Source organism: Quercus lobata, chromosome 2 (genome assembly GCF_001633185.2).
Source record: "Quercus lobata isolate SW786 chromosome 2, ValleyOak3.0 Primary Assembly, whole genome shotgun sequence".
Lineage (NCBI taxonomy): Eukaryota > Viridiplantae > Streptophyta > Magnoliopsida > Fagales > Fagaceae > Quercus > Quercus lobata.
In genome coordinates, this window is record NC_044905.1 from 72,469,865 (window position 1) to 72,493,160 (window position 23,296).

The 23,296-nt window shown below is 41.1% G+C and overlaps 3 protein-coding genes across 4 annotated transcripts; all 3 read right to left on the minus strand.

Moving 5' to 3' along the window:
- Positions 1–1,267: 1,267 nt before the first annotated feature.
- Positions 1,268–2,450, minus strand: LOC115970134 (plectin-like). The gene is made up of 2 exons (XM_031089803.1): positions 2,310–2,450; positions 1,268–2,230 (listed from the first exon to the last, which is right to left on the minus strand). Exons 1-2 carry the CDS (start codon positions 2,448–2,450, stop codon positions 1,268–1,270), a joined length of 1,104 nt encoding a protein of 367 aa, XP_030945663.1.
- A 3,505-nt stretch (positions 2,451–5,955) lies between these two features.
- On the minus strand, positions 5,956–21,589 carry LOC115976490 (4-coumarate--CoA ligase-like 9). 2 transcript variants are annotated; one of them, XM_031097790.1, is made up of 6 exons: positions 19,866–21,542; positions 19,285–19,474; positions 18,728–18,873; positions 6,624–6,691; positions 6,302–6,404; positions 5,956–6,188 (listed from the first exon to the last, which is right to left on the minus strand). In XM_031097790.1, exons 1-6 carry the CDS (start codon positions 20,067–20,069, stop codon positions 6,063–6,065), a joined length of 837 nt encoding a protein of 278 aa, XP_030953650.1. In that variant the 5' UTR covers positions 20,070–21,542; the 3' UTR covers positions 5,956–6,062. The 2 variants fall into 2 exon arrangements, with proteins under 2 accessions (XP_030953650.1, XP_030953651.1); XM_031097791.1 differs by lacking the exons at positions 5,956–6,188; positions 6,302–6,404; positions 6,624–6,691 and adding exons at positions 18,051–18,139; positions 18,221–18,323; positions 18,543–18,611 and having other exon boundaries at positions 19,866–21,589.
- LOC115970141 lies at positions 21,340–22,605 on the minus strand. The gene is made up of 2 exons (XM_031089807.1): positions 22,268–22,605; positions 21,340–22,126 (listed from the first exon to the last, which is right to left on the minus strand). Exons 1-2 carry the CDS (start codon positions 22,603–22,605, stop codon positions 21,340–21,342), a joined length of 1,125 nt encoding a protein of 374 aa, XP_030945667.1.
- Between the last annotated feature and the right edge of the window lie 691 nt (positions 22,606–23,296).

Genomic DNA, 23,296 nt, shown 5'->3' on the forward strand with positions numbered 1-23,296 from the left:
CTAGCTTTTCAGCCCACGCTTTACAAATTTTATTGTTTGGGCCTTTAACGTACAAACCCAATACCAGTTTGGGATCGTTACAAATTGAGTCCTTACAATTGGCGCCGTCTATGGGAAGGGCTTGTGCATTGGCACAGGTGGTGGATCGAGCTCCCGTCAAGCAAGGGCCTACGAAAGCCCCTCCGTCACTTCCAGCAGCTCGCTATTGTTGCCCTAATATAAAGTTCCACTAGGGGCTACGCTTCGAAGCGTCAGTAGCATGGACAGTTCTAGGGGCTTCCAACGTCAGATCAACGTCCCACACCTTGGCTGAGGGGCTAATCCCCCAAACTTAAAGAAAATTCTAAGTTTTGGACAGAATCAAGGTATTGCATGATCCTCGGACTCAAACCTATGGGAAAACCAACTACTTAAAGAAAATTCTAAGTTTTGGATAGAACCAAGGTATTGCATGGTCCACAAACTCAAACATATGGGGAAACCAACTATTTAAAGAAAATTCTAAGTTTTGGACAGAACCAAAGTATTGCATGGTTCTCGGACTCAAACCTATGGGAAAACCAACTACTTAAAGAAAATTCTAAGTTTTAGACAGAACCAAGGTATTGCATGGTTCTCGGACTCAAACCTATGGGGAAACCAACTACTTAAAGAAAATTCTAAGTTTTGGACAGAATTAAGGTATTGCATGGTCTTCGGACTCAAACCTATGGGGAAGCCAACTACTTAAAGAAAAGCTAAGTTTTGGACAGAACCAAGGTACTGCATGGTCCTCGGACTCAAACCTATGGGGAAACCAACTACTTAAAGAAAAGCTAAGTTTTGGACAGAACCAAGGTATTGCATGGTCCTTGGACTCAAACTTATGGGGAAACCAACTACTTAAAGGAAGGCTAAGTACCAGGCTCGGCCTAACAGCACACTCGGCATCTCGGATGATACCTTTGGCTCCCTAGAATTACGTTTAGATACAAGTTCGACGTCCCATGGGCATGGGTAAGTTAGAATTCTGGGATGTAATCCCAAATAAATCATATGCATAGCCATTCATACATGTTATAATAACTAGTTCAAAAACCATGAGGTTCACAACAATAGTTAATATCGGCAAGGGCAACGAACATGTAATTTAAAGGAAAACGGAAGAAAAGAATTTCATATAAGTGGTCAAAGAGTACAACTGCAAGCAAACTCTAAAGTCCTCAAAACAAAAGGGAAACTAGCTAACAGGTAAACTAGAAACAAATGCAAAAGTTGGCCAGGGCTTCTACTTCTTAGATTTCATTTTGGCCACGTCCTGGGAAGGCCGAGCAGGTATAGCCTCGGGGCCCTGGGAGACATCCCCTTCTTGGGAAGGCTGAGCAGGATTAGTCTCGGTGCTTTGGGGAACATCAGTAAGTGGAATGGCCTGTAGGGGCTGAACAAAGATGGCTAGTTCCTCGGCACTAGAGATCTGAGTGCTGACCGTAGGCTCGGCAGCTTCTTTAGGCATCTCGGGATTTAGACCTCCAGGTGCTTCTGTCGCAGCATGAGGCTCTCCTCCTTCAGTTGACTCGCCAGGAGTGACGATGATCTGAGCAGCTTCTGACTCAGCAGCCTCAGCCTCCTGTGGAGCGCTCATAGCCTCGGAGCTGGTGGAGGTGGTCTCACGGATGGCTGGAGGATAAAATACGCTCTCCGCCTTCCACAAGTCGGATGAAGCTTCCACCTTAACTCGTTTAAGGGCCTCTTCCCAAACCTGGGAGCAGTATAGCCTGCATACTCCAGGGATTTGAGCTTTAAGGGAGGCCTGGGTATCAGCCACCCCCGCTTCATAACCCTCCTCCTCAGCCTTGTCCTTAGCAGTTTCGGCCTCAGTTCTGGCAAACTCAGCCTCCTGCTTGGCCCTCATGGCTTCATCTCTGGTAAATTCCGCCACGCCCTTAGCATTGTCTGCCATGACCAGTTTCTTCTTCAAATCACTGATCTGTTCCTTAGCAATCTGCAATTGCTCCTCGGCAGCGAGTAGGCGCTTTGTCTGTTCCTCGGCTTGTTTTTGGGCACCAGTCAAACCTGCCACGGCACAATCCCTGTCTCGGACAGCCTCTTTTAAGTCCTCCTTAGCCTTCGCGAGGTCAGCCTCGGAATTTTTAAGGGTTCGCGCAGCGTCAATACGTTTATCGCGCTCAAACTTTGCGGTCTTACTCTGCCCCTTAACTTCTTCCTCCATCCTATAGTTGGCCTGGATAGCCTGCCAATTGAGACAAGTATATTGTGAATGAAAATCTAGGAGCAAGAATTGATAGAGTCTTAGGTTTCAAGAGTCTTACCATACCCAAGTACCTCTTTGCGCTAAGGAAAACCTCCTGCATCCTCATATTTTTCAACTTCGCCATATCAGTAGGAAGCAGCATGGTCCTCCCTAACGCGTCGGCCACATAACCGCCTTCGCCGTCTCCAAGGTTCCTCATGGACGCGTTCTCCAGTAATGGCTCCCCGTGGAGCATTGGGGCGAGAAGCCAAGCACTCGGCGCGGATTGGGTTTCGATCCCTTTCTCCTAACTTTGGTGCCCGATCTTTAACTATTTTTGAGCTCGCGGGGCTTCATCCCTCTCCTGAGAAGATTGAGATTTTCCCCCATCCATGGATTCCTTACCCTTGGGACTCCTCTTTCTCTTTGAGTCAGTGGGCTCCGGCCGAGAAGGCAGAGCTGATTGAGAAGGAGCAGGAAGTTTGGAACGAGGAGATTATGGCTGCGACTTAGTAGAGGAGGACCTAGTCTGGACGGGCTGGGGCTGAGGTGGGGGAGTTGAAGCACTGGGTTGCGGTTTTCCCTGTGCACCCTTTCCCGGCTGACCCTCAATGAGGTCGAACAAGCTGGTCAGGGGCTTTCTCTTAAGACCCATCTCGGCTTGGGAGGATGTTCCCACTGACAACAGTTCCGCTTCGGACAAGTCAGGGTCACCCAGATCACCAGAAAGATCCTCAGATGGGTCGGTTTGGTCAAATGCCCCAAATCCCTCCTCGGACAGACCTAAATCACCTTCGTCCTCCGCTGCCTGACGAGACGGGGAGGAGTCCGCCAATGGGATGCCCTCGGGGACAGGAGATCCTTCGGAGATCAAAAACCCTTGTTCGACTACGGTGATTTTCGGAAGCTGAGGATTGTTAGCGCTGATCACATGCTTCGGGTCGGCAAATGACTTCTGGATGGGATCGTATCCTAAGATTTTGTGAGCGGCTCTGACTTGACCATCCTCGTCATTTACAAAACCGCCGCTTGAAGAACAGTCTCCAAATCAATCCGGTTAACCAGATGAAAGTGCCGGTGAAAGACGTTTGGATCTGTAAAAAGAGGCATGTACATGGTTAGTAACCGAACCATACCAAATTAAAACGGTGCAAAGGATTGGCACTCTCCTACTCTCTATACCCCACCTGGTTCTCCCTCCACCATTGGGCAAGGAAGGCTATCATACCATTCCCCAGATACGATAAGAAAGTCCTTGTTCAACCCCTTGTTGGAGTCGAGAAGGCACTGGATTAGCCGAACCCTATCGTCTCTCGTCTTCATGTAGTAGGATTTGCCCTTCAAATTTTGGAGATTGTAGCACCAATTTACGTTATGAAGGGTTAGTCTTAGCCCCATTTTTTCGTTTAAGGTATCCACATAACTCAGAATCCTAAACATATTTGCAGCACACTAGGTGGGAGCTAATTGGAAATGCCTAAGGTAACTCCTCATTACTGGCCCCATGGGGATTCTCATACCCCCCTCTACGAAGGCGAGAATGGGAATTACCACCTTGCTCGTCCTTCTCTGAAGATGCCACTCCCCCACCTTACAGTGCCTCAGACTTACGTTGGGGGGAATCCTATAATCGGCGATGAAATTTTCCATCGTCTTTTCAATCTCAACCAATTTTCTTAATTTAATCATCTCTAAGAACTACTAAACAAACTCAGAGGATGACGGGAGAAGGAGATGAACAAGAGAAAAATAAACCCAGAAAAGAAAAAGCGTGAGTTAGTGAAGGCAGAGAACTTACAGAAAATAGGAAAGGTTCCTCGGACAGGCTTTTTGTGCTGGAGGTAGACTTGAATTTGGATGAAAGTTTGGCTGAACCCAGGATATATGTGCTAGAACTCTTAAGTGCAAAAGTGAAGAGACAAATCAGTTCCAAAAATTATTTATACCTCCCATCGAAAGTAATTGCATGAATTTTCCAGCCCATAAAGGTAAGGAAATCTCCACCGTTAGATCACCATCACGCCGTTGAACGTGGGAAGCATAGAGCCGCCCGCATTTAATGAAGACACGTTTCACCTTCCAAAGCTCCAAGAACGTGTCTCGGGCAGACGAAGAGTCTCTGGAACTGATAGATGACAAGGATTGACAAGCTTTGACAGAGGCCTGATATCATCAAAACCCTCCTCTCCGTCTGAGGATCCGGACAGCAGGATTTTGAGGGGCTATTGTGGGGCTAGAGAATTTGTGGTCCCGGCCCACTTCCCATTAGGGCCCAAGGCCCGCGCTGAGAAGAATAGTTGTCGAGGAAAAATATTAAAATACCAAATAGCCTAGGAATGCGGCCGAGGATGACCATGTCCTCGACATCCCAAGGCCTAAAAGGGAAGAACGACACGTCATCAAAGGCAGCCTCCAAAACGCTCCTAGAAGAAAATGTGAGTAGAATGGGACACACACGGGGGTACAATGTGGGATTGGTTCAAGGAAAAGACGTCATCTCCGCATTGAATGCGCCAACAAACGTCCTAGCCACATTGATGGGAAAAGACCCCTGAACAGTGTGGCTTCGGTTATTGCAACTAATAGAAAGTGGGGAAAGGCGGCTGATGAGATAGGCACTTGAGTAGATATCTGCCTGATCAACAGATGGAAAGTCAGGATCAACTGGAAAGGGATATATAATGTAAGGGCTAATGCGCCAAAAGGAGGGGGGGTGGGTATCCAAATAGAAGGAGGAAAAGTAAAAACATGAAGCTTCATGGATAAGATCCATGGATAAGATCCATGGACAAGCTTAGTTCATCTCTGCGCTTCCGCCATGCCGAGGAGAAAGACTTCTTAAGGAAACATGGTTCACCTCTGTATGAGTACCATGACCATCCACTGTCCGATGACCAAGGCCTAACCTTTCAGCCCACGCTCTACAAATTTTATTGTTTGGACCTTTAACGTACGAACCCAATACCAGTTTGAGATCGTTACAAATTGAGTCCTTACAATATCAAAGAGACAACAAAGCATTATTAGGCATAAATAATTAGATAAAATTTAGCTACAAAATTGATGGTAATTTTAAGTTACAACCTTACTTAATATCTTTTATTGGAGGTGATTTTTGACAAACCCAGTACTGTTGGATTATATCTTCTTTTTATGTCCTCCATGATTGCAAAATTTTAAAAAAAATTAAAGATTAATAGCTATGTCATTAATAAATTGTTTAAATTGCAAGTTTTTGTAATTTAAAATTATACATAAACTATAAGCTTATAGATCATATAGTAACTAATATTCGATTCACACAAAATTTGACATATGTATTAAGAGCGTAAAAAACATGCAATTCAATTATTAGATTTTCAAAATATATAGTAAAGTTTATTTTATTGAGTAAGACTGTAGCCTAAGACTACAATCAATTTTGTAACTAAATTTTATCTTAAATAATTCATCTAAGCAACAATCTTACTAACTAATTAGTATTTTTGTTTTATTATTTGTGATTTGTCCTCACATTTCCCTTTGATAGATAGTTGCATTGTAATGTATTAAAAAAAGTTGTTATTTTGTATCTTTTTATGTGTTGATAGCTTGTTAATACTAAATGTATACCAATTTGAATTTTCATGAACACCCCACGATAGTCTGGCTTCGTCCTTGAGTCCAGCGTCCACTGAGGGCAGGTGGTAACCTCTCAATATCTTAATGCTATATATATGCTAGAATTTATCTTCAAAATTGAATTGCAACAATCTAAATTGAGAAATCATCATCATCAGATATGATGAATGAGTTTCTTGTTTGTTTTAATGTATATTGACCCAGCAAGAAATCATAACCTAGAAGAAGAGTTGACAAAAACAATCTTCCTCAATTCCTTTCTCAATAATTTTCCAGTTGCACTCTTGGGTAAGGAATTGACAAACGTTACACGTCTTATTTTCTTGTATGGTGAAACCTACAATCATGGGGAAAAGAAGATGTTCATTTTGACAAACAAAATATTGATTATTTTATCAATTCAAATTTTAAGTTATAGAGATTACTACAGCTCAGAGAACTTGAAGGCACCTGTTTTGCGACAAAATCTATTATCTCTGCTTCTCCAAGGGAGCTTTGAGGCTGTCTTACCACAAAAGCTATTGGGACCTGACCAGCTTCTTCATCAGGGTATCTGCCAATTTATTGTATGAATTTTTAATAATCAAATAAGATGCACAATTTTGACAATCGTCAATAGGAACTTATAGCTAATGCCACATTAGTTCTACAAACAAGCAAAATATAGCTCTTATATATGGCATGCTGTAACATTAAAGATCGAAAAATGCTACTCTATCATTCCAAGGGCAAGGGGACATCCATAAACCATGAGTAAGTTATATTAACTTACGGTATAACAGCAACATCAACTATCTCCGGGTGGGACTGAAGCAAATGTTCTAGCTCTGCAGGGGCTATCTTTCTTTTTGAAATTAATATATTTTTATTAGTTTTTCCTACTTCTTAGGGCATGTGGAAACTTTTAAAGTGTTTTTTTTTTTTTTTTTTCTAGGTAATAGATACAATTGAATTTTATTAGGTTAAAGTGCAGATTGGTATTTGACATAAGAAGAGTTTTGAGGCTCTTTTTAATGAATGCACAAGGACACTGGTTAAAAATAACTTAAAATATTTTTATAAGCTTGTTTTGTTTAAAATATACATTGGACAAAAGTACATGTCTAATTAGAAATAAAAATATATTTAAAAAGCAATACATAAAGTTTAAATACGTAGATTTGCGAGGGAAAAAAAATTTTAAAACCAGAAGTACAATTGTATACTTCCTTTGATGCCTCAACTTTGAGGTTAGGGACTTACCTCTTACTTTAGTTTTTCTCTCATCGTAATTGGAGCTGAGGTAGATATCTTTTTCTTTTCTTCTTCTTTTTAGAAACATCTGAGGGAGATATCAACCGGTATATTTTGTCATTCATAACAATTTATGCTCGAAGATGTAACTTCGTTCTCTAATGGTCAATCAAACCTCTTAAGAAGCTTCACCGATTCACCCCAATTCCCAAATATTCTATGTAAGGACCAAGTTTAGGTCCCAAGCCCAAAAAATGAATAAGCTCGGGCCTAAAAAGTCTAAAACAATGAATATATAAAGAGTGAGTTGAAAAACTGGACTAAAATGAGTTGGATGGCTAACAAAGTAGATTCCAATGACATGAACAGAAAGGTAGATGGATTTCAATTGAAGAAAGTCATCCTCGGACAGGTTTAAGGAGATCAGTTCTTGTATATTTATCTTAAGTATGATTACATGATCATTTCCTGACTGCTATAGTGTTTCTTTTTAGATTTCTCTCTTTAATTTTCGATCCCCCTTTTTGTCAGGGGTCCTTTACATTATATATCTCCCTTCTAATGATTTTGGCCCTCCATTTGTTGATCATCCAGGCCACTACTTGAGTACTTGTCGCATCGGACACCCTTTCTGGCCCTTTATGAGTTGGGATAGCCAATGCAGCACTGTTCAGGGGTTTTCTCCACATAAATACGGCTAGAAAGTTAGCTGCAGAGTATTTAATGCAGTGGCAACAACTTTTCCTTAGATATTTCTTGGCTTCCACTCTTCCAGTGCGTCCATAATGCTCACTCCTAGCAGTGGAGTTTCATGGAAGGTCACTTTGAGTGATATGATATGCATTTGATCTATGCTTGGCTTGTCCAAGGAGATATTCCTCCTCGAACCACCTTTCCTAGTCTTCCCGCTTGCATGTTACTTATGGGACTTTGAACTTAACACTCTCACTACTGTTTATCCATCCTCGAACCAATCAACGTTCTCGGCCAAAGCCCAAGGCCCAATATGCAAATTTTGGCCCTTATCCCTACAATAGTCTTATAATCCATTTGATGTATATTGGCTATGCAACATTGCAATATCCATTAACATACAAATGGATCCATTTGTTACTCTTATAATTGGATATGTATGTATATATTATATATTAATAGCCAAAGTTGAGAGAAAATTCAATTAAATTCTACAATTGAAGTCTAAGTTTGCGCCATGTCTTAAATTATTTATTTTTAGAGAGAGTTTTATTTCTTAATTTTGGAGTCAAGCTTTGAAGTCAGAGGAGTGTAGCCTATATCCAACGGGTTTGCTAATAGAAGATGTGAAAAGGATTGCTAAAAATTATGTAAGATTGTTGTATTCTCATGTTAAGAGAAACGGCAATAAGGTAACTCATAGTCTGGCGAAAAATGCATTACGCATACTAGATTTTCAAGTATGGATGGGAGATATCCCATCGCATATTGTTTCAATTTTACAATTGGATGTAGTTGATTCAAATTAATAAAACCAATCTGGTTCTCCCTAAAAAATATATATATATATATATATATTGGAGTCAAATGTGGGACCACATCATAAATATCCATCCAAGTGAGTTATTGTGTACAAAAATCAAAGAGTCTAGAATTAATGAACATAAAAACAATGGACAATTTACATTTCCTACCTAATAATATAAGACTTTTTGAAAAGTTAAAAAAAAAGAAAAGAAAAAAGAATGACTATCAATAATATTTAAATTATATATGTAAGAATTATACTATGCATCTTAATTTATATCTTTTAAGTATATCCATGCATATGCATGGGATTACAATCTAGTAATATATAATATCAAAGCAATCCATATCTTCCTTTTGTTTGTAACCCTTTCTAATTAGCCTTGCTTTATACTTGTTAACTCATAAGTTTTCAATTTCCTATTAAATATCCATTTATATCCTAAGTTTTTAGTTAGGTATAACTGTATAAGATCCACTAATTCCCATATCTGATTTTGTAAAATGAATTCAATTTCATTATTGACAACCTATTTCTAGAAGGTTTACAAGTGTAGACATCGTTTCCTTGAAGTTTTGAGGATCATTGAATATTGAAATTTTCTTTAGTGTTGTGGCAAACTTAGTCTCAATGGAATGAAGTTTGGGTTGAACACTTATCTTTTCTTTATTCCCTACTTATGCCAGGTTTGTGAATGATAATGATGATGATGATGACCACGACAATGAAAATGACAAGAATAATGATGACATAAATTAGGTTAAAGTAGAATTTCTATCTTGTATTCAAATATATATATATATATATATATATATAATGATGACATAAATGACGTTATCTACTATTGAAAATGATTTGTTAGACATGATGGTGGATGCACCAGGAATTGAGATCCGTTACAATAATTAGGGTTATTGCACCATGCAATGCCTTTCAATTATTCAAATCAAAAGTTAAAAAGTTAGCTTTTGATATCTACTATTGGATCGAGAAAAGTTAAAAATTTTAAAAAGTTAGAAATGTTGTGTAAGGGATTGAATATTGTAAACATGCAAGTCAAGGACCCTAGGCCCATGATGGAAAACGAAACAAATCTCTCTTGGCTTGGTTTTGGTGCTCCCTTTCTTTTCTATCATTCTTAGGGTACAATGATATATTTGGCTTTAAATCTATATGAGGATTATCAGATTATGTGACAAAACTTTTTTAAGTATTATTTTGATTAGACAATGTTGTCAATTTGTTAACAGGTGATTTTGTTTAAATTTTTATAGGTATGAATAAACTTTCAATCAATGATAGAGAGTCCACTTCTATTTAAATGTCAATGATGAATGATATGTTAAAATTTAAACCACTCATTTCATAGTGGAATGGTAAGATTTCAATAACTTTACATTAAATAAACTTAAGAACGCTAAGGTATCTTTCTTCTTGTTGATACGCTACTATGAGTGCAGTATGCCAAATTGCAATACGACAAACCCAACGACAATCTGCGCATTTCCTACTACATACTGTTTTTTTTTTTGCTGAATCCTACTACATACTGTTGTCTGTTGCCACATGGATGTAAATTATTTGTATAAAATTGAGTGGGTAGGAAAATGTATTAATGTTGTTTTCCAATGGGCTACAAAGACCAAAGTGAAGGATTGTATTTGTACAAAAGGTTATTTGTGCTCAAACCTCTGGTGTTAGAGGTCCAACGAACGGAGCTATGTTCGGCCCCCTGACCCAACAAGAAAGCAACTAGCACTCTATGTATGTATTTTGCATTTTTTTTTTTAATAATATGTATGTATTATGCATGAATTTGAATCTAGGCCCATGAAAAATTAAATTAGGCCCCAACATACCCTTTAAAACTACAAAGAGCCCATATAACAATACAAAAGAACCCAAATAACAACACAAATAAGTCCAAACAATATAAAATCAGCCCAAATCCTTGAAATCTTTAAAAAAAATAAAAAATCCAGATTTGTATCTCAGTCTCACCGTAATTCCCAACAAAATTTCAAGGAAAGAAAAAACCCAAATATCCGTAGAGTGTTTCAGTTGAATAGAGACAAAAAGTCAATCAGCAGCCACACCACCACCATTAGAAGGGAGTGTTTGAGTAAATTATAGCCAAATGCCACCAAATTTGCTTGAGGAAGTCAAGGTGGACGTGGAACTTGAACCTGAGGTGAAAGATCCTTAAAAAGTAGGTTTGGATTTGGATTTTTTTTTTTTTTTTTTTTGGTGTGGGGTGGGGGGGGGGGGGTGGTTTATGTTTTGGAGATTATTCAAATTTTCATTTGGATCCTATTATGATTTTGGGTTATATATTAAGAGTAATGTTACAGTCACAAATTCTTTTACAATATTTTTACAAAATGTTGATGTGATCAACCTCTTATTGATTTTCATCTAAACCCACCATTAATATCACTTTTTCATTTACCAGTAATCTCTTATCACGTAAACAGTATGTAAAAAATTTTGTAAAATAGTTTGTCTTTAGCATTATTCTGTCTTAGTGTGCGTGGCAGTGGTGGTGTTGTTTTTTGTTGATATGGTTGTGTCGTTTTGTCTTTTACTTTGACCTTTTTTTTTAATAAATATTTTGACATCTTTATAATTATATCAAAGAGACAACAAAGCATTATTAGGCATAAATAATTGGACAAAATTTAGCTACAAAATTGGTGGTTGTCATAAATTTACAACCTTACTTAATATATTTTTATTGGAGGTAATTTTTGTCAAACCCACCATTGGATTATATATTCTTCTTATATCCTCAATGCTTACAAAATTTTTAAAAAAAAATTAAAGATTAATAGATATGTCATCAATAAATTGTTCAAATTGCAAGTTTTTATAATTTAAAATTATGCATAAACTGTAAGCTTATAAATCATATAGCAAATAATATTCGATTGATACAAAATTTGACATGTATTTTAAGAACGTAAAGAACATGCAATTCAACTATTAGATTTTCAAAATATGTAATAACATTTATTTTATTGAGTAAAGTTGTAGTCTTAGACTACAATAAAATTTTGTACCCAAACTTTATCCTAAATAATTCATCTAAGCAACAATCTTACTAACAAATTAATATTTTAGTTTAGCATCTTTTTGTTTGATTATTTGTGATTTGTCCTCACATTTCCCTTTGATAGATAGTTGCATTGTAATGTATTAAAAAAAGCTGTTATTTTGTATCTTTTTATGTGTTGATAGCTTGTTAATACTAAATATATACCAATTTGAATTTTCATGAACACCTTGCGATAGTCTAGCTCCATCCTTGAGTCCAACATCCACTGAGGACAGGTGGTAACCTCTCAATATCTTAATGCTATATATATGTGCTAGAATTTATCTTCAAACTTGAATTGCAACAATCTAAATTGAGAAATCATCATCATCATCATCATCAGATATGATGAGTGAGTTTCTTGTTTGTTGTGGGGCCAGAGAACTTATGACCCGACCCACTTTCCACTAGGGCCTAGGGCCCGTGCTGAGGAGAGTAGTTGCCGAGGACAAGTGGTGAAAGACCAAATAGCCTAGAGACGCAGCCGAGGATGACCCTGTCCTCGGCATCCCAAGACTTCAAAGGGAAGAGCGACATCTCGTTGAAGGTTGCCTCCAAAATGCCCCCAAAAGAAGAGGCGAGTAGAATGGGACCCACATGGGGGTACGGAGTGGGGGTGGTTCAAGGTAAATACGTCACCTCCGCACTGAATGCGCCCACAAACGTCCTGGCCGTATTAATGGGAAAAGACTCCTGAACAATGTGGCTTCGGTTATTGCAACTAACAAAAAGTAGGGAGAGGCGGCTGATGAGACAGGTATTTGAATAGGTACCTGCCTGATCAACAGGTGGAGGGTCAGGATCAACCGAGAAGGGCTATATAATGTGAAGACTTATGTGCCAAAAAAGGGGGGGGGGGCTTCCAGACCATGGAGTCCTAAAAAAGGAGAATAATAAGGACATGGAGCTCTTTGGATGAGGTTTAAGGACTAGAGCCACTCATGACGTACCGGAAGAGATTATTATTAAACACGTCAGGTTCATCCTTGTGCAAATCGCTATAGAAACCCTGATTAACTACCGTCCGGTGACCAAAACCTAGCCTTTCAAACCCACGTTCTACAAATTATATTATTTGGGCCCCTAACGTGCGAACCCAATATCATTTTGGGGTCGTTACAAATTGAGTCCTTATAATTGGCGCCGTCTGTGGGAAAGGCTTATGTGTTGGCACAAGCGGTGGGTCGAGAAAGTCCCCCCATCACTTCCAACAGCCCGTTGTAGTGCCCTAACATAAAGTCTCATTAGGGGCTACGCTTCGAAGCGTCAGTAGCGTTGATGGTTCTAGGGGCTTGGCCGAGGGGCTAATCCCCCCAAACCAATGTCCCACACCTTGGCCGATGGGATGATCTCCCTAAACTTAAAGAAAAATCTAAGTTTTGGACAGAACCAAGGTATTGCATGGTCTTCGGACTCAAAATTATGGGGAAACCAACTATTTAAAAAGCTAAGTTTTGGACAGAACCAAGGTATTGTATGGTCCTTAGACTCAAACCTATGGGGAAACCAACTACTTAAAAAGCTAAGTTTTGGACAGAACCAAGGTATTGCATGGTCCTCGGACTTAAACCTATGGGGAAACCAATTACTTAAAAAGCTAAGTTTTGGACAGAACCAAGATATTGCATGGTCCTCAGACTCAAACCTATGGGGAAACCAACTACTTAAAAAGCTAAGTTTTGGACAGAACCAAGGTATTGTATGGTCTTCGGACTCAAACTTATGGGGAAACCAACTACTTAAAAAGCTAAGTTTTGGACAAAATCAAGGTATTGTATGGTTCTCGGACTCAAACCTATGGGGAAACCAACTACTTAAAGAAATATCTAAGTTTTGGACAGAACTAAGGTATTGCATGGTCCTTGGACTCAAACTTATGGGGAAACCAACTACTTAAAGGAAATCTGGATACCAAGTTGGTCCTAACAACACACATGATATCTCGGATGATGCCTATATCCCCACTGAAATAGGTTCAGACACGAGTTCAATGCCCTATGGGTACGGGTGAGCTAGCATTCCGAAACATGATCCTAAATATATCATATGCGTAACCATACATACATATTAAGATAACTAGTTCAAAAATCATAAGGTCCGTAACAATAGTAAGTATCGACGAGGGCAACTAACATGTAATCCAAAGAAAAGAGGAAGAAAAGAATTTTATATATGTGGTCAACAGGTTCAACTACAAGCAAACTATAAAGTTTTCAAAACAAAAGGGAAACTAGGTAATAATTAAACTAAAAACAAATACGGAGGCTGGCCGGGGCTTCTACTTCTTCAATTTTGTGTCGGCCACATCCTGGGAAGGCAGAGCAGGACTAGCTTCGGCGCCCTGGAGGACAGCCCCTTCTGGGGAAGGCTGAGCAAGATCGGTGTCGGTGCTCTTGGGGACCTCAGCGAGGGGAATTGCCTGCAGGGGCTGGGCAAGGATGGCTGGCTCCTCGGTACCAGGAATCTGAGCACTGACCGTCAGCTCGGCACCTTCCTTGGGCATCTCGGGATTTAGACCTCCAAGTGCTTCCGTCGCATCAAGAGGCTCTCCTCCATCGGTCGACTCGCCGGAGGGGACGATGCTTTGAGCAGCTTTTAACTGAACAGCACTGGCCTTCTGTGGATTGCACATAGCCTCGGAGCTGGAGGAGGCAGTCTCGCGGATGGCTGGAGGGTAAAATATGCTCTCCGCCTTCCACAAGTCAGATGAAGCATCCACCCCAGCTCATTTTAAGGCCTCTTCCCAAACCTGAGAGCAGTATAGTCTGCATACTGCAGGAATTTGTGCTTTAAGGGAGGCTTGGGTTTCAGCCACCCTCGTCTCGTAACCCTCCTTCTCGACCTTGTCCCTAGTAGCTTCGGCCTCGTTTCTGGCAAACTCAGCCTCCTGCTTGGCCCTCACGGCTTCGTCCCTGGCATACTCTGCCACGCCCTTAGCGTTGTCTGCCATGATCAGTTTCTTCTTCAAGTCACTGATCTGCTCCTTAGCTATTTACAGCTGCTCCTCGACGGCGAGTAGGCGCTTTGTCTGTTCCTTGGCTTGCGTTTGGGCGCCCTTTAAACCCGCTAAGGCACTATCCCTGTCTCGGATAGCCTCCTTCAAGTCCTCCCTAGCCTTCGCGAGGTCAGTCTCGGAAGTTTTGAGGGTTCGCGCAGCATCTATGTGTTTGGTGCGTTCACCTTCGGCGGCCTTACTCTGCTTATTAACTTCTTCCTCCATCCTATAGGTGGCCTGAAGAGCCTGTCAGGTGAGATAAATACATCGTGAGTGAAAGACCGGGAGCAAGAGTTAATGGAGTTTTAGGTTTCAAGAGTCAATGGAGTTTTAGGTTTCAAGAGTCTTACCATATCCAAGTACCTCTTCGCACTAAGGAAAACCTCCTGCATCCTCATATTCTTCAACTCTTCCACATCGGTGGGAAGCAGCATGGTTCTCCCTAATGCGTCGGCCACATAACCGCCTTCGCCATCTCCAAGGTCCCTCATGGACGCGGTTTCCAGCAATGGCTCCCCGTGAAGCATGGGGGTGGGAAGCCAAGCACTCGACGCGGATTAGGCTTCAATCCCCTTCCCTTTGCCTTGGGTGGATTGGGCCTTGGTCCCTTTCCCTTTGCTCTGGTGCCCAATCTTTAACTGTTTCTGAACTCGCGGGGCTTCATCCCTATCCTGAGAGGATTGAGATTTTCCCCCATCCATGGGTTCCTTCCCCTTGGGACTCCTCTTTCTCTTTGAGTTAGTGGGCTCCGGCCGAGGAGGCAAAGCTGATTGAGAAGGAGCAGGAAGTTTGTGGCGGGGAGATTGTGGCTGCGACTTAGTGGAGGATGACCTAGTCTGGATGGTCTGGGGCTGAGGTGGTGGAGACGGAGCATTGGATTGCGGTTTTCCCTGTACACCCTTCCCCGGCTGGCCCTCAATGAGGTCGAATAGGCTGGTTGGGGGCTTTCTCTTAAGACCCATCTCGGCTCGAGAGGATGTTCCCACTGACAACAGTTCCGCTTCAGACAAAGCTGGATCACCTAGATCACCAGAAGGATCCTCAGATGGGTCGGCTTGCTCAAATGCCCCAAATCCCTCCTCGGACTGACCCAACTCGCCTTCGTCCTTCACTGCTTGGTGAGATGGGGAGGAGTCCACCAATGGGATGCCCTCTGGGACAGAAGATTCTTCGGAGATTAAAAATCCTGATTCGACTATGGTAATTTTTGGAAGCCGATGATGGTTAGCGTTGATCACGTGTCTTGGGTCGACAAATGACTTCTGAACGGGAGCATACCCTAAGATTTTGTGAGCAGCTCCGACTTGACCATCCTCATCATTTACAAAAATTACTGCTTGAAGAACAGTCTCCAAGTCCACCCGGTTAACTAGGTGAAAGTGTTGGTGAAAGGCGTTTGGATCTGCAAGAAAAAGACATGTACATGGTTAGTAACCGAACCACATCAAATTAAAATGGCGCAAAGGATCGGCACCCTTCCATTCTTTATACCCCATCTGGTTCTCCCTCCACCATTGGGCATGGAACGCCATCATGCCATTCACCGGATACGATAAGGAAGTCCTTATTTAACCCCTTGTTGGAATCGGGTAGGATTGGATTAGTCGAACCCTCTCGTTTCTCGTCTTCATGTAATAGGATTTTCCCTTCAAATTTTGGAGATTATAACACTAATTCACGTCATGGTGGGTCAATCTTAGCCCCATCTTTTCGTTTAAGGCATCCACATAACCTAGAATCCTAAACATGTTGGCGACGCACTGAGTGGGGGCTAATCGGAAATGCCTAAAGTAACCCTTCGTTACCGGCCCCATGGGGATTCTCATACCCCCCTCTACGAAGGCGAGAATAGGAATTACCACCTCGCCCGTCCTTCTCAGAAGGTGCCACTCCCCCATCTTACAGTGCCTCAAACTCACATTGGGAGGAATCCTATAATCGGCGATGAACTTTTCCATCGCCTCTTCAGTATCAACCAATTTCCTCAGTCTCAATTTAACCATCTCTAAGAGTTACTAAACAAACTCAACCAATGACGGGAGAAGGAGAGGAACAAGAGAAAAATAAACCCGAAAAAGAAAAAGCACGAGTTAGTGAAGGCAGAAAACTTACAGAAAAGAGGAAAGGTGCCTCGGATAGGCTTTTTGTGCTGAAGGTAAACTTGAATTTGGATGAAAGTTTGGAGGAACCCAGGGTATATGCGCTAGACCTCTTAAATGCAAAAGTGAAGAGACAAATCAGTTCCAAATATCATTTATACCTCCCATCGAAAGTAACTGCACGAATTTTCCCGCCCATAAAGGCAAGGAGATCTCCACCGTCAGATCACCATCACGCCGTTGAACGTGGGAAGCACAGAGCCGCCCGCATTTAATGAGGACACGTTTCGCCTTCCAAAGGTTCTAGGAACGTGTCTCGGGTAGACGAAGAGTCTCGGGAACCGATAGGTGACAAGGATTGACAAGCTTTGACAGAGGCCTGATGTCATCAAAACCCTCCTATCCAGCCGAGGATCTGGATAGCAGGATTTTGAGGGGCTATTGTGGGGCTAGAGAACTTATGACCCGGCCCACTTTCCATTAGGGCTAGGGCCCTTGCCGAGGAGAATAGTTGCCGAGGACAAGTGGTGAAAGACCAAATAGCCTAGAGACGCAGCCGAGGATGACCCTGTCCTCGGCATCCTAAGACTTCAAAGGGAAGAGCGACATCTCGTCGAAGGTTGCCTCTAAAATGCCCCCAGAAGAAGAGGCGAGTAGAATGGGACCCATATGGGGTTACGGAGTGGGGGTGGTTCAAAGTAAATACGTCACCTCCGCACTGAATGCGCCCACAAACGTCCTGGCCGTATTAATGGGAAAAGACTCCTGAACAGTGTGGTTTCGGTTATTGCAACTAACAAAAAGCAGGGGGAGGCGGCTGATGGGACAGGTATTTGAATAGGTACCTACCTGATCAACAGGTGGAGGGTCAGGATCAACCGAGAAGGGCTATATAATGTGAAGACTTATGCGCCAAAAAGGGGGGGGGGGGCTTCCAGACCATAGAGTCCTAAAAAAGGAGAATAATAAGGACATGGAGCTCTTTGGACGAGGTCTAAGGACAGGAGCCACTCATGACGTACCGGAAGAGATTATTATTAAACACGTCAGGTTCATCCTTGTACAAATCGCTATGGAAACCCTGATTAACTACCGTCCGGTGACCAAGGCCTAGCATTTCAAACCCACGCTCTACAAATTATATTGTTTGGGCCCCTAATGTGCGAACCCAATATCATTTTGGGGTCGTTACAAATTCAGTCTTTACATTTTTTTTAATGTATATTGACCTAGCAAGAAATCATAACCTAGAAGAAGAGTTGACAAAAACAATCTTCCTCAAATCCTTTCTCAATAATTTTCTAGTTGCACTCTTGGGTAAGGAATTAACAAACGTTACACGTCTTATTTTCTTGTATGGTGAAACCTACAATCATGGGGAAAAGAAGATGTTCATTTTGACAAACAAAATATTGATTATTTTATCAATTCAAGAACTTGAAGGCACCTGTTTTGCGACAAAATCTATTATCTCTGCTTCTCCAAGGGAGCTTTGAGGCTGTCTTACCACAAAAGCTATTGGGACCTGACCAGCTTCTTCATCAGGGTATCTGCCAATTTATTGTATGAATTTTTAATAATCAAATAAGATGCACAATTTTGACAATCGTCAATAGGAACTTATAGCTAATGCCACATTAGTTCTACAAACAAGCAAAATATAGCTCTTATATATGGCATGCTGTAACATTAAAGATCGAAAAATGCTACTCTATCATTCCAAGGGCAAGGAGACATCCATAAACCATGAGTAAGTTATTTTAACTTACGGTTTTAACAGCAGCATCAACTATCTCCGAGTGGGACTGAAGCAAATGTTCTAGCTCTGCAGGGGCTATCTGCAGGAAGTATATACCAATGCATGAACTCCAAGTTGTGTTCTTTAAAGACATTAACATATGCTTGTTATAAAAAGAAAAATAAGAATGCAAAGGATGAGTGACATTATATTTACCTGGTATCCCTTGTATTTGATCAATTCTTTAAGCCTATCTACAACAAATAGAATACCTTCCTCATCGACATAACAAAGATCACCAGTTCTCAACCAACCGTCTGCCACTATAGTTGCAGAAGTTGCTTCTGGATCACCAATATAACCTGCAGTAATCACAAATTAAACTCGCATATATGGCACGTCTAAATTTACAATAGTTACAAAAATGCTGATCAGAAAAGCTATGCTAGATCAACTCTCATGTTGGGATGTATATGGTATCCTCTTATAATCACTGCCTCATCAAGCTATCTGAGGCAAACTAGGAATTATATACAACAAGCTGAGATTGCATTGTATTTGTTTTCATTTCAAAAGTAAATATGTTTGAAAATTACTTTCATATTTCGTAGTGTAAATAATTGGAAGGTAATTCCCTTTTAATCATTAACATTAATCCTAAAAAGACATAATAATTATGAGTAATGCCGCGAACTGTGATTAGTGAATGGTGATTATGTAGTTCAAAGTGTCAAAGTCACAAAATGTTTTATTTATAAATTTTTTTTCTTTACCTTTCATAATTGTGGGTCCTCTAATCCAGAGCTCCCCTTGCTTGCATGGAGGCAAAGCATGCCCTGTGTCCGGGTCTACAATTTTGGCTTCAAAACCTACTGAAAGTCTCCTCGTTGATCCCCAATGAACACTTTCCTTTTGACCCACTGTTCGCCACGCTGGCCCCGTTGATTCGGTTAGCCCATAACCCTGCATCCATCATTTATTTATTTATTTTTGAAATCTTCTATTTATTTTTCCATTAGAAGTGATTAAAATCAAGCAAAAACTTATTTTACGCAGTCACATTGTAATTGATAATTGAAAATGGGATTTTAAAGTCACGTTTTTTAACTCATATTTTGTTTGCGTCGGAATTAACATTTTCTAGAAGATAAATTATTTTTCAAAAATATATTTTCTTATATTTGATAACAAACTTAAAAAATTATCTCTTAAACATACGGTGTAAAACAAACACTGCACTTAAAAAGAAAACTACAATGAAAAACGACCTGTCGTTCCAAAGTCGCACCTGTAAAAAGAAAATTTTTGCCCACAAAAAAAAACCTTACGTTGACTTGGAGGCAAACTCACATACCTGTAAAAAGACAACTCTTGGAAACTTCGCCATGAAAGCGGAAACGACCTCCTTCACAATTGGAGCCGCACCACACGCAACCCCTTCCAAAGAGCTCAAATCGTAGCCATCCGTTAGATCAGTCTTGGCCATGGCCACCACCACCGGTGGGGCCACCACCACGTGGGTCACCCTAAACTGCCGAGGAGGCCTAAATGAGTACATTCCGTCCAGCCAATGATAGTAAATTGGCCTTCCAATTCGCAAGTTTCTGCTTTACTCTATCCAATATGAAGTTGTAATCTTGGGAAGAGGCACCTGGCACCCTCATAGGAATTCCCAAGTACTTAGCAATGTTTGGGGTAGATGCAAAACCCAGAACATCGCTCAAGAACTCTCTAGTGTCCCTATCCACATTAGGAGAGAAGAAAACTCTTGACTTTGCTTCATTTACTGATTGACCCGACAAGCTGCAGAACATATCCAAGACATCTCTTATAGCTAAGCAATTGGTAAGATCCGCTTTGGAAAAAAACACAAGATCATCCGCAAAGAGCAAATGAGAGAAAGCCGGGCCACTTTGAGAGACTTTAACTGGCTACCACAAATTGTTACTGCATTTCTCCTCAATGAGTTGGCCAAGAAAGTCCATGCAAAGAATGAAAAGGTACGGGGATAATGGATCCCCTTGCCTTATCCCTCTTGAGGGGTAAAAAGGATCAAGCGCTTCACCATTGACCAAAATATAGGTAGATACCGTCGAAACATAGCTCATAATGACCTCAATGAGATCCATGGGAAGATTAGCTCTGAAAAGCATATCCCTAATGATGCTCCATTCGAGCTTATCATAAGCCTTCTACAGATCAATTTTCAAAACCATATAACCCACCTTTCCTCTCTTTTTGCTGATGGAATGTATGACTTCTTGGGCTATAATTGCATTGTCAATACCCCTTCTTCCCAGAACAAAGGCAATTTGGAGGAGGGAGATGAGTTTGTCTAAAAAAGGTCTTAGTCTAGCCATTATGATCTTAGTGATAATCTTATAGACTGTATTGCATAGACTTATAGGTCTATAATTTCCTAAAGTCTTCAGGCCTTGGATCTTTAGAATAAGAGCAATGTGAGTCCTATTCAAATAATCAGGAACTCTTCTTTCTACAAAAACCTTCTTAACTTCATCAATTACTGAGCTTCCCACTGTCAACCAAAATCTATGAAAGAACCCTGCATGCAAACCATCTGGTCCCGGAGCTTTAAATTCTTTTAAAGACCACAAGGTAGCTTTAATTTCATCTTCCGTTGCAACCCCATTGATACTGGGCTTCTCTTCATCCATGAGTTTGGCCTGCCATTGGGAAGATGCCGGAGCTACCCTAGGGGCTCTAAGGAAGGGGGATGTAAATATATCCTTGAAACCAGCCCTAATGTGCTCTTTGACTCCATTGTCCTCATATATCCATTCCCCTACTGCATTTTTAATTGCCAAAATCTAGTTTCTTTTCCTTCGCACTAGGGTTGAGACATGGTAGAAAGTGATGTTCCTATCCCCTTGTATCATCCATTTAACTCGAGATTTGAGAGCCCAAAATTCCTCTTCTTGACTTAGAATCGTATCAAGTTCTTTCACCAAATCTTTCTCAAGGTTTAGGAGGAAATTTGAAGGCTTAGAAGCTACAACCCATTGGATATCGTTCAATCTCGCCATAATACTCTTCTTTTTAACAAAGATATTACCAAAATGATTTCTATTCCACTCGGTGGAATTCTTTGAAAAGAGATCAATTGCCTCCCCAAGGTTATGAGGCTGTCTCCAAGCCTGTGTTACAATGCTTGGGAAAGTGGGATCAATCAACCAACAGGTTTGGAAGTTGAAAGGTCTAGCTCTCCTAGTGTTTGTTCTTGAGAGCATATCAAGCATGACAGGGCAGTGATTCGAGTGGCACCTAGTGAGATGCATAACTCTAGCATCCGGGTAGAGTAAGCACCAGCTAGGATTAACGAAAAATCTGTCTAATCTTTCTTGAATTAGAGCATGGACTTCTCTTTTATTTGTCCAAGTGAAACGCAGACCAGAGAATTCAATATCAATCATGTTGCAATTGTCCAGACACTCCTTAAACAGCAAAGAACTACTAACCCCAACAGTTCTACCCTCGAACTTATCCTCAGTTATAAGAGTTTCATTGAAATCACCTGCAAGGAACCACGGCATATCATGAAGCTCTGCGACTTTATTTAAATTATTCCATAAAATGTGCCTTTCGGCACTTCTAGGACTAGCATAAATTACAGAAATTAACCAGCTAGAATTAGAGTTTAGTACCTTAACTATGGCGTGGATCTCTTGCTCGGTGTTGGACAGCGGATTAATCTCCACCCTATCTGATTTCTAGAGCATCCAGAATCCGCCCGCATACGCGATAGTGTCAGTGTGGATTACACTATCAAAAAGGAGTCGGTTAGTAATTTCTCTGGCCCTCTCACCACCAACTTTTGTTTCCATCAAGACAAGAATAGCCAGGTTATGGATCCGAATCAATTCTCTAACATGACTTTGGAAGGTGGGCTTCAAAGCTCCCTTACAGTTCCATATGAGGACATTCATGAGGAAAACAATGTATAGTAAGATAAGACACTCGTCAAAAGGAGGCATCAATATGACCTCCTCCCTCAACATCCATCCGAACCAATTCAATATCTCCATGGTCTGTCCTTCCCCTGGATACACTATAGGGTTGTGTTCAATCACACCCATCTCCAATAACTACGATAACGTCTGAATACTGAACATCTTTTTTAGCTGAACCATAAGTACCCACTACGGTTGAACCACCATTATCGGCTGGAACGCATGTACCCACTATGGGTTCGTCGCTTTCGACCAAGCTGGATTCGAGAAGGCCAGGTCGCCCTCCCTCATGCTTATCTCAGTCCATGGAAAAATTATCTTCCATCAGATCTCTGATAGTGCGATTCCTGGAATCTCCACCATAATTCCCTCTAAACATAAAACCCATCTCTGGCAACGACATGGTTAAGGATTGAAGCTCCGTCAGAGTTCTTGATTGTGGTTCACCTTTACTTCTCTGCTCTGGCATTCCGTCACTCTTAATTTGAAACGATCTTTTCTGCTGAAGCTGGTTTACGGGCTGATCTGGTGTGGAGAATGCTTGGCCATTCCTAGCTGCTCCTTGTAAAACTTCCTTATGAGCCCTAGCTCGTGCCAACGCTTTCTTGCCTTTGACTGAAGCAATAAGGCTAGGCTTACTAGACATTAATTCGGCCTCAACCCACCCTTTAGCTTTACCCACTTCAATCTCATATGGGCTTTGTTCCGTAGAGGCTTGGGCTTGGAGAGTATCAATACTACCTACACTGAAGGCAACATTTGCCATATGGGCTTCATTAATAGGCTTTTGAGGTGTGATTTTCCTTTTAGCCTCCCT

Bases quoted from the DNA above. Each gene is read 5' to 3' on its own strand.
- LOC115970134 (XM_031089803.1), bottom strand. From the start codon at position 2,450: ATGAGGAACCTTGGAGACGGCGAAGGCGGTTATGTGGCCGACGCGTTA. The intron at 2,231-2,309 runs GTAAGACTCTTG...CTCAATTGGCAG, and splicing joins CAAAGAGGTACTTGGGTATG to GCTATCCAGGCCAACTATAG.
- LOC115970141 (XM_031089807.1), bottom strand. From the start codon at position 22,605: ATGGGTGTGATTGAACACAACCCTATAGTGTATCCAGGGGAAGGACAG. The intron at 22,127-22,267 runs GTATGCGGGCGG...AATTTATGCTAG, and splicing joins ATCCACACTGACACTATCGC to TCCTAGAAGTGCCGAAAGGC.
- LOC115976490 (XM_031097790.1), bottom strand. From the start codon at position 20,069: ATGTACTCATTTAGGCCTCCTCGGCAGTTTAGGGTGACCCACGTGGTG. The intron at 19,475-19,865 runs GTATGTGAGTTT...TGATGGATGCAG, and splicing joins CAAGAGTTGTCTTTTTACAG to GGTTATGGGCTAACCGAATC. The intron at 6,692-18,727 runs GTAAATATAATG...TCAAAAAGAAAG, and splicing joins TCAAATACAAGGGATACCAG to ATAGCCCCTGCAGAGCTAGA.